Source organism: Lupinus angustifolius, chromosome LG09 (assembly GCF_001865875.1).
Source record: "Lupinus angustifolius cultivar Tanjil chromosome LG09, LupAngTanjil_v1.0, whole genome shotgun sequence".
NCBI classification, from domain to species: domain Eukaryota; kingdom Viridiplantae; phylum Streptophyta; class Magnoliopsida; order Fabales; family Fabaceae; genus Lupinus; species Lupinus angustifolius.
This window is the reverse complement of record NC_032017.1, coordinates 13,764,072-13,773,443: the sequence shown is the minus strand read 5'-3', so window position 1 is coordinate 13,773,443 and position 9,372 is coordinate 13,764,072. Positions and strand designations below refer to the sequence as shown.

Here is a 9,372-nt window from a genome sequence, read left to right as displayed (position 1 = left end):
CAAGTTTGAACTAAAAACTTTTGATTTAATAAAACACTTCTATACAATTAGAGTTGATAATTTTGACTTCATCATTCAGATAACTAGAAAAATAATTTCGTATGCATGATATTTACCCAACCTTTAAGTTCATGTGTGTAATTTCATGCATTGAAGTGTAAAAATTTATACACAATTAATGTATCATCTATCAATCATTTACTAAATTTATATTACACTTATAATATCAATGTATAAATCTTTTACTCTAAATTCATTTGTGTATGTGTTAGAGATTTTTAGCACTTTAAATTCATTTCTGTACCGGTTGATACTTGATATACCTATTAGAGTATACACACATTATTTTATATTTATCACTCTTAATTGTATTTCGTTTTTCTGCATAACAGAAATCTTTGGTATTACGATATATTACCAAATATGAAGAGGTATGTCTCTTAAAAATAAGCAACTACTATTATATATTTTTGAAAAATATCAAATGAGACACACCAATCTCACTCCTCGTAGTACAACTACACATTGCTCTAACCAACCTTATAGTCTTTCATTCAATCTATATTGTACCTTGTTCTTCTCACTGTTTCACTCTCACAACTGTGATAAATCTCATACACATAATATTCAAGTTAGAGAGGTATTTTGTCTATTTGAGAAACTTGAACTTTTTAGTTTTTATCATTTGGGTATGCTCAAAGTTACATTTTTTAGATCTACCATCACTTTTTATGAGCTACAAATTGCATACAAATCAATAGTACTATTATACTACAGCATCAAATTACACACAATTTCTCTCGGGTTTCGAAAAAATCCGATTTTGATCGAATCCCATGTACCCTTTATGCAGCCACTTATGATTTTTTTTCATTGCCCATTTTCCATTTCTATCCCTTTCATGTGATTTTGGTTTGGTTCCTTATTTTGAGCATTGGGTTTTGTTCTGTTTCTGTTCTGCTTTGGTCTGAAAAAAGTTAGAATCCTAGGCCATATCTTTGGAGTTTTTTTCAATAGAATGATAGCTTTTGGTTAAGGTGGCTTTTTAAGAATGGAATTTATACCTATTAGGCTATTACGGTTCCCGTTTTGTAACACAAAACGGTGAAAACAGTAATGGTGTAAAGGTGAATGAAAGATAAGAAAAATGGTTTTTTATTTATTTATTTTTATGTAAAATTCTCTAAAAGCTCTTTTTTTATTGATATTATAAAGGTAGAGCGTTGGTTCTAGCATGCAACTTGGCTCCGGTAAAAAGAAGGAGCGTCCGAGAAACCAATAGAATAAACTAAACACTCACTTAGTCAAAGAAGATCATGCAAAATATGAAGAAGAATCAGCAGAAACAGGTGTTAGATTCTGAAGAATCTAAGAAGAAGGAGCGTCACATTGTGACATGGACTCAAGAGGTTCTAATTCTTCTAATATATATATATATATATATATATATATGTTCTTTTATTTAATTATTATTATACTATTGCATTCTTCAATCTTTGGAGTTGTATCTTATGTGTGTTGTGTTATGTGAATTGCAGGAGGATGATATATTGAGGGAGCAGATTGGTATACATGGAACTGAAAAGTATTTATACCCCTTTTGTTATTTTTCTTTTGAATTATTACTCACTAGTCAATAATCACTAGTGCTTTTATTTTTCTTCATGGATGTATATGTGAGATTATGAGGTTTTAATTGCAAAAACTATATGCAGTTGGGCAATTATTGCTTCTAAATTCAAGGACAAAACGACACGACAGTGCCGAAGAAGGTGAAGTTTTTGAATTGATAAGTGTGTGTTTTGAATTTAGATGACAGTTCAATCAAGATACTTTTGTTTTCGGTCTTCTGTTTATTAATTAGTTCATGACGACTTTCATGGCTCCTGCTTTATTGTGTTATTCTTATTCTGATGCGTAAGTAACTGATGAAATACCAGATGGTACACTTATTTGAATTCTGATTTCAAGAAAGGAGGATGGTCGCCGGAGGAAGACATGCTCTTATGCGAGGTAATGCGCTGCTCACCGTGTTCCGGAGTTACACTTTCATACTACATCAGTTACAAATGAAATTTAACAAGATTAGCTTATAATACTATAATCTATAGAACTTTGAAAATTTGGACTTCAGCTTTTCCTTTTTGTGGTAGATCACAATCCATTGATGTTTGAGGATAGTTACTGCTAATAGCCTAGTACCATAGCAAAGTCATTTTTATTTCGAATCAAATTTTATTCTACAAAGAGTAGGTTGCAAATATTCTTTTGTGTTGTTCTGCTAATGAGACCAACTTCATTTCACTTAAAATATTTCCTCACTGAATGTGATTTTTGAGCTAATTTTTTGATGTTACCTCTGTAGGCGCAAAAGATATTTGGTAACCGGTGGACTGAAATTGCAAAGGTGGTTTCAGGCAGGTAACCAAAGTTCATTCTTTACTTCAAAAACATACCAAATAGACATTTTGTCAACGGTTGTTCTTATTGCAATGTTTTGTATGCAGAACGGATAATGCGGTGAAAAACCGTTTCGCCACATTGTGCAAAAAGAGAGCTAAATGTGAAGCCTTAGCGAAAGAGAACAACACTTCATACATCAATTCAAATAATAAGAGAGTAATTTTACATGAGTATAATACATATGGGGTATCCAAATCAGCCGTAGCTAATAAGATGAGGTATGGTACACTAAGTATTAAATTCAAAACACACAATTTCTACAAAGAGGAGTCCTGACATGTCATCTTATTGCAATATAGGAGATCCCATATCCCGGATGATGGAGCCGAAAAGATCAGCTTCGGTGACAGATCACATAAACAAGATGGAACTCCGACATATCAGCAGGGAAGAGCACCATTTGCAGTATTACCTCAAAACACTCATAATGTGAACAACTTGCCGGATCAGCGCCATGTCTGCAATGTGAAGTTTAGTAGTTATGGTAATGTTTTCAAGTTGAAGAATTTTAGTTATGAAACTTAATTCTTCCGGTTGTGGAATCCAAGAAAACAGGACAGCATTGATATATTCAGCTAAAAATAACTTTGTCTATCCTCTCATTCTTATATGATTCTTGGTTTACCATGCTTTTGCAGCCCAAAACAACAAGAATCAAGGAACATTCCTTAAAAAGGATGACCCGAAGATTAGCGTATTGATGCAACAAGCAGAATTACTCAGTTCACTAGCTCTAAAAGTTGATGCAAAGAACATGGATCAAAGTCTTGAAAACACATGGAAGGTGAGGCTTGAAGTTTCTGCACTTGCTCTTATTTCGAGTTTTGAACTTCTGATGTGCCTAAAGTATAGATTAAATCTCAATAAGTTCAGTTCAATAGAATTAAATCACTATTTCATGCCAACTCTATCTATATGATAACCATGAAAGTCATTTAATATTTTTGACATTGGCTTTGAAAAATCTATAATAGTTTCGTTGGTTAGCTAGACAGTATTATTTATTATTGGAGAGGTTAAGTTGATTCTGATAATTCCTGAATGTATTTTTGTACTAGCTGATTGTACAGTATTTAGTTGTTGAGACTCCCTTGTAACAATATAGGCTAAAAAAGAATTAGGCCTTTCAGGATTATATGATTGATAGACGAATGTGGCATTTATGAATCTGAAGCAGTTATGCATGTCAAAAACCAGCCGCCCTAAAAGCGTATCTCTAACAAGCCCCTTGGTGCTTGAGCCAATTAAAGGATGGATCATGCACAAGCCCACTTTACTTTATGCTAAAATCATATGTATGAATAAGGGAGTGACAAGGATTTAAATCCTAACTACTTAGTCATAGATGATCGAAATAATTTAGAATTAAGATAGTTGGTAATCTTGGATTTGAAAAAATAACTCTGAAACAATTTCGTAGATCAGCTTGGCATCATACAATCTTATAAAAAAACTGGACTTGGTTCTGTTAAGCATTAAACACCTCACTAGTTTATTTCTGCAGGCTTAGTTCATGAGTATATCTTCTAACAATTTTGCATATTGAGGCCAGGTTCTTCAAGATTTTCTGAATCAAACTAAAGAATCAGACAGTCCAAGATATAAGATTCCAGATTTACAGCTTGTAGATCTTAAAGATTTGTTGGAGGACTTAAGGAGTAGTAGAGAGGGAATCCAACCATGTTTGAGGTAATTTTAAGTTCATTGAAAAGATAACTTCACGAGGGCTATATAGAATGATATCTAATAGTTTCTTAATCTATTCTAGGCAAATGGAACTGTGTGAAGACTCTCTAGGCAGTTCTGAACACAGTACAGAATCAACTTTTCTGCCTAATTCATGTTGTGAGAATTTGGAACACTCTATACATCAAGATATTGAACTGAAGTCTATTCAAAATGGAGACCAAGGAGGAGTTAGAGGATGTGATCAAGGGGTCTTTTCTAGTGCAACAATGAATCAAGGTAAGATAATCAAGTTTCGGAAAATATTTTGTGAAAAGTATTTCCAGTTTAGGAACAACGAACCACTTTTCGGTGTAAATGATGATCGGTGTGGTTAACTTGTAGCCACTTATTGACCTAACTTAAATGATTAACTGATCCTAAACTAGAGATTTTCCAGCTAAGAACTTATGTTTTATAGTTTCATCAAAATGAAAGTTTTTATATGCTATCCTAACATTTTGATGAATCAGAATATCTCATTAGATACATATCTTTCTGTAGCAGATATATTTCCATCATGTAAGGAGCCGATAAACAATGATGGCATTGCTTCTGCCTTATCAAGTGCAGAGTTCAGTTCCCCTCTTCAAGTTACCCCTATGTTCAGATCCTTAACTGCAGGAATTCCTAGCCCACATTTTTCAGAAAGTGTAAGTTAACAAAGCACTGAGATTAAACAATTATGGGCAATAGATAGATTACAGAAGTAATAGTATCAGTGGCAGGACTTTCGGAATGCCGTTTATTATTAGATCAACTTGAGTAGTAAGAATAATGGGGATATTTAAGCAGTAGAAGGTAGTTTTGTGATGACATAAACTTGTGATACTCATGCAATTATAGGTTCTTAATGCTTCTCTTATAGATTTTGTAGCCTACAGATCTTGTTTTAGGAAGATCAATTATATTTCATACCTCAAATGATTCAAGACAATAGCTTTAAATTTGAAACTAGTGTCACATTATTTTATTAAGCACACACTTAGACATAAAATATTACAGAGTGTACCATGCTTGTTCATCAAACATTTTAGCCAATTTACTGTTTTTCTATTCCTGGTTGAGTATATGAGCTGCATGTTAGTTAGAATTTTTCATGCAAAAAATTTAATTAACTTCAAGCATTTTTCTTCTTTCTTTGACCCAATTTTCTCTTCAATTTGACAGGAAAGGAGCTTCCTTATGAAAACACTTGGAATGGAGTCTCCATCCCTCAACCTAAGTGCCAACACCTCACAACCACCACTCTGCAAAAGAACCCTACTACATAGTTTATATTAATCTCTAATTCGACCGATATACAAATATTTACGTGTCCTTTCCCCTTTCTAAATCTTTTCTCCCCACCCTCAGCAATCTAGCTTGTTGAGTTCTTCTCCACCTGGTTTGAGAAAGATTGCAGTTTTGGTTCAGCCTAAAATTTTGAAAGCCATACCCTCCCTTAGACTGTTACGGCACATTCTAAGGGTCTTCGGCACACTTAACAGTGTTCTTTTCTTGACACTTGCACCTAAAACTAGAGTGCTTAGTGTGTCATTCTTTGGTTTCTTTTCTTTGATATTATTCTGGGTTTGTTTTTTTCTCTAATCCAGCTTTTGGTCTTTGGTTTGCTTTTTTTCTTTTTGTACAGAGCTTGCTGTGTTTTATTAGTCATCCTGAGTGTGTGTATATCTCGGCAATTCGCCTATCCGACTACACATTGAACATAAACATAGATAGAAGAGAGAAATGGAAAAAAAATGAGAGTAAAAGGATTAACAGCAGGAAACTGGATTCCTAGTTGTTGTTTTTGGTGTGCATAGATTATAGAATAAATATTCTTTTTTTCTTTTATGGTTCTGAATTCTGATGTACTTGAACATAATTATAATTGGGGTGGAACTGCATTTTGGCTTTGGTGTGCAGATACTGTTTGTGTTGTGTTCTTTCTAACCTGGATTTTGCACACAACTAACTATATATATTTCTTCAAACAAAGGTTTGATCCTAACATCCCACCATGCTCCACAGCCCCAATGCGCATGCAGATTGCTGCAGCCATACACCCTTTGACCATTTTCGGGTGAACACTGCAATGCTGGCATCACCACTCGTGCCGTGACTGATAGACATATTGGAAAGCTTTTATAACAATTGATAGAAACCTTAGAACCACACTAAATTTTTGCAATTTACTTTCCCAACCCAATTTTCGTAAGAGAACTAAAAAAAGAACTATAGATAGCCAATGCCAAAAGCAAACCAAGTTATTGCAAGTTTGGCATTCATGTATTATGCCATAAGACACAACTTAATCTCCATTAGAGCTAAACATAACAAGAAACATGAAGAAATATAAAAAAGTTGTGTACTTAAAGATTATACAGAAAAGTAACATCTTACTTATGTTTGCTAGGAGCATATGCTGATATTGCCACTGCTACCACTCTTTACTTCTCTATGTTCTTAGGCATATTGGTTAGTTTTGCCATATGGTGTGTTGATTTTGCTGTGAAGAAGAACAATTGTGGAAGGAAATGGATTCATATTTAGTTAGGAACATATGATGATTAGTTAAAGAGGGTGGTGGTGGAAGACAGAAGACACATAATAATGAGTTTGGTAAAAGCAATTGGTAAAAAGAAGAGAGGGAAGACTCTACAAAGTAAAGCATATTAGTTAGCTGTTATAACTTTCTTGAGGGAAGGAACACTTAACACTTTGACCTCCTATTTTCCACTCACTCAAATTGACTTTAGCCTAATGGATAAGTTGCTTAATATAAAATGATTTTTTCCCTCATGAGGCATAATTTATTCTAAATGATTTTAAAAGTTAAATAATTCTGCTAACAAAACTTGTGACCATAATTCTGCTAACAAAGCTTAATTAGATATTTATGGAGTATCATATATATTACATTTATTAAAAAAAAAACTCGTTAGCATAGTTAGACTATAGTTTACTTACACTGAACTTATGTTCAAGCAAAAGTAAGATATTTGGTAAAACCTTAATGAGATTGTATTTTGAATGAAAGTGATCCAACAACTGTTTCTTATGTTGACTTTTAACCTAATAGATAATGAGTGTAGATTATTTATTCATTCTCTTATCGTTTGAACATGAGTTTTCAATGTTGTTGTTAATTTAGTTTTGTCTTTATTAAAATTATGTAATGCACATTTGCATTTATACTCTAAGTTAGACCTAAAATGAATATAGTCAAATACTATTTTCATGGCTGCTAACAACGCTATCATTACACATTTACTATTAATATTTAGTAATTTTTGCTTTGACTTTTCAGACAATAATTAAAATGAACAATGATGTCTGTGTATAAATCTTTAATATGTATAAATTTTATATTCTTTCGCTCCGTTCCTTCACATTAAGCATCGGAAATGATTTCATTTTATAGATAAAAGCACTATTCTTCTAAAGATTGGACATATCAACCACCGGTTCTAAAGCAAGTTTGCTCAAGGAGATCCAACGGCTTAGTTTTAACCATAATTTCTTCAAATTTTTGTTTGCAATTTTTTACACTTACCAATCATTGCTTAAAGTAGTGGAATTTGAAAAGAGATATCCAAGTTTATAATTCAGTTTCAAACCACGTAAAAAATTACAAATGAGTTTGAAAGTTTCAAACCACAGACAAAATAAGTAGCACCAATCTCAATCAATATTTAATGGTCCTATAACATGTCATCCAACAATATGATTTATTAAATTATTTATTTTTCAAATAAAATATATTCTGTAGCTAAAAGTTGTTTATAAAGAGGGTGGACAACCTTCTGTTGCTCCTAAAAGCAAAATAAACTAAACATTAGTTTTTATATGAAAAAATGAAGGCAAAATAGACTATAGTAACCAAACAGTAACAATCAAGCCTTTATCCCATTCGACCGAAAACAAAATAAACTAGATGTGATAATCTACCCCGAAACGAAAGATGTGATAAGTCTGAAAATCATGCTTACAGAGTAAACACACCTTTGCCCTGGTATGCTATAAAAAACTAAAATAGCTCTTCATTATGATACACAGGAAAACTACTTAGAACAACAAATAAGAAAATGGGGTCTCACCTATTAACTTTGTGCCTCTCAAAGAGGATCTATCCAGTTATAATTGCTAATATTTCTATCTATGTATAAATCTTAATCTGGTTCAAAGGTTTTAGTGATATAGCAACATGGCTGAAGCCTGAAGGGAAAAGTAGCTACACTAGCATTAAAGTTGAGTTAAAAAAATTGCTCAAGGGCTTCATGTGGCTTTTCTCTTTTTCTGCAATCTCTGCAACTTTTGCCACTTGAGGTAGATCTGGTATGACAATCCAGAGAATACCATAAAAACACACCCCCATTGCTTTGTTGAGAGGGGATTCCCACTCAATAGCGAAGATATAACAATGCTAGCAAATTTGCGAGTGGTAGTGATTGTTGTGTTAGCCAAGGAGCCGAATCGGCTTATAGTCAAGAAAATGAAATTCTGGCCCACAGCACCACAGCAACAATACAGAAAAATATCCCATGCTGCCTCTGGATGCTGTCTGCAAAAATGAACTGCTTCAAATCCACTGCCATGCGGCAATCCAAACATGTAAATCATATTGTATATGGTTCCCCATAAATTCATTCCCAACATGATAGTCCAAGCACTTGTTTTTGGGTACCTGAGTAAAACAAGTCAGTACTTTAGTACAGTATAAGATCGACGAATCTGTACGAGTCGTTCTCAATTAATAGATTCATTTGCCATACAACACCTAAGAAACAGAAACTCAAACATTTGGCATGTAAAAATAACAACAGGCAACATAGTTTTTCCTACACGAAACATCACACTTATTAAGCTAGTTAAGGAAGCTTAAGATTCTAATTTCTAACCATATCCATTATGGTTCCCTTCTTCAGGTTCCACCAATATTGTGCTTATCACTGACAAATAAATCTAACAGAACCAATATAATACGAGTTCAACTTCATAGCTGCATTAAAAGACAACATGTTAATCACAGAGAAACAACCCAGTAACTATCCAATATTTCCCATAGATTACAACTTCATGAAAACTGAAAAGGTTGCTTCTTATCTGTCACGCTACATACTGGAGAAGCGGATGACAGTTATTGCAGATTTGTAGAAGAGAGGTCTAAAAGCATTATTAAGAATGAGTACAATATATATA

At 33.2% G+C, this 9,372-nt stretch overlaps 2 protein-coding genes across 6 annotated transcripts in view; one reads left to right on the top strand and one right to left on the bottom strand.

Annotated features, from left to right (window-relative positions):
- Positions 354–6,099, top strand: LOC109357506. 5 transcript variants are annotated; one of them, XR_002108867.1, is made up of 14 exons: positions 663–1,127; positions 1,216–1,409; positions 1,539–1,585; positions 1,716–1,772; positions 1,941–2,013; positions 2,366–2,421; positions 2,508–2,681; positions 2,763–2,947; positions 3,102–3,247; positions 4,016–4,152; positions 4,232–4,428; positions 4,693–4,841; positions 5,359–5,567; positions 5,600–6,099. XR_002108867.1 is itself a non-coding variant. In XM_019601503.1 (13 exons), the coding sequence occupies exons 2-13, from the start codon at positions 1,317–1,319 to the stop codon at positions 5,470–5,472; spliced, it is 1,428 nt and encodes a 475-aa protein (XP_019457048.1). In that variant the 5' UTR covers positions 354–431; positions 1,216–1,316; the 3' UTR covers positions 5,473–6,099. The 5 variants fall into 5 exon arrangements, 4 of the variants coding, with proteins under 4 accessions (XP_019457048.1, XP_019457049.1, XP_019457047.1 ...); XM_019601503.1 differs by lacking the exon at positions 663–1,127 and adding an exon at positions 354–431 and having other exon boundaries at positions 5,359–6,099; XM_019601504.1 differs by having other exon boundaries at positions 4,696–4,841; positions 5,359–6,099.
- LOC109357481 (UDP-galactose/UDP-glucose transporter 3) overlaps positions 8,184–9,372 on the bottom strand; it is a 4,217-nt gene continuing 3,028 nt past the window's right edge. Inside the window, exons 7-8 of the mRNA XM_019601465.1 lie at positions 8,440–8,857; positions 8,184–8,409 (exon numbers count right to left, since the gene is read on the bottom strand). Coding sequence (XP_019457010.1) covers positions 8,449–8,857 — 409 coding nt within the window. The 3' untranslated portion in view covers positions 8,184–8,409; positions 8,440–8,448. The remainder of the gene's footprint in view (positions 8,410–8,439; positions 8,858–9,372) is intronic.

Coding starts and splice junctions, on each gene's coding strand:
- LOC109357506 (XM_019601503.1), top strand. CDS start 1,317: ATGCAAAATATGAAGAAGAATCAGCAGAAACAGGTGTTAGATTCTGAA. Junction 2,682..2,762: donor GCCGTAGCTAATAAGATGAG/GTATGGTACACT, acceptor ATTGCAATATAG/GAGATCCCATATCCCGGATG. Junction 2,948..3,101: donor TGTGAAGTTTAGTAGTTATG/GTAATGTTTTCA, acceptor ATGCTTTTGCAG/CCCAAAACAACAAGAATCAA.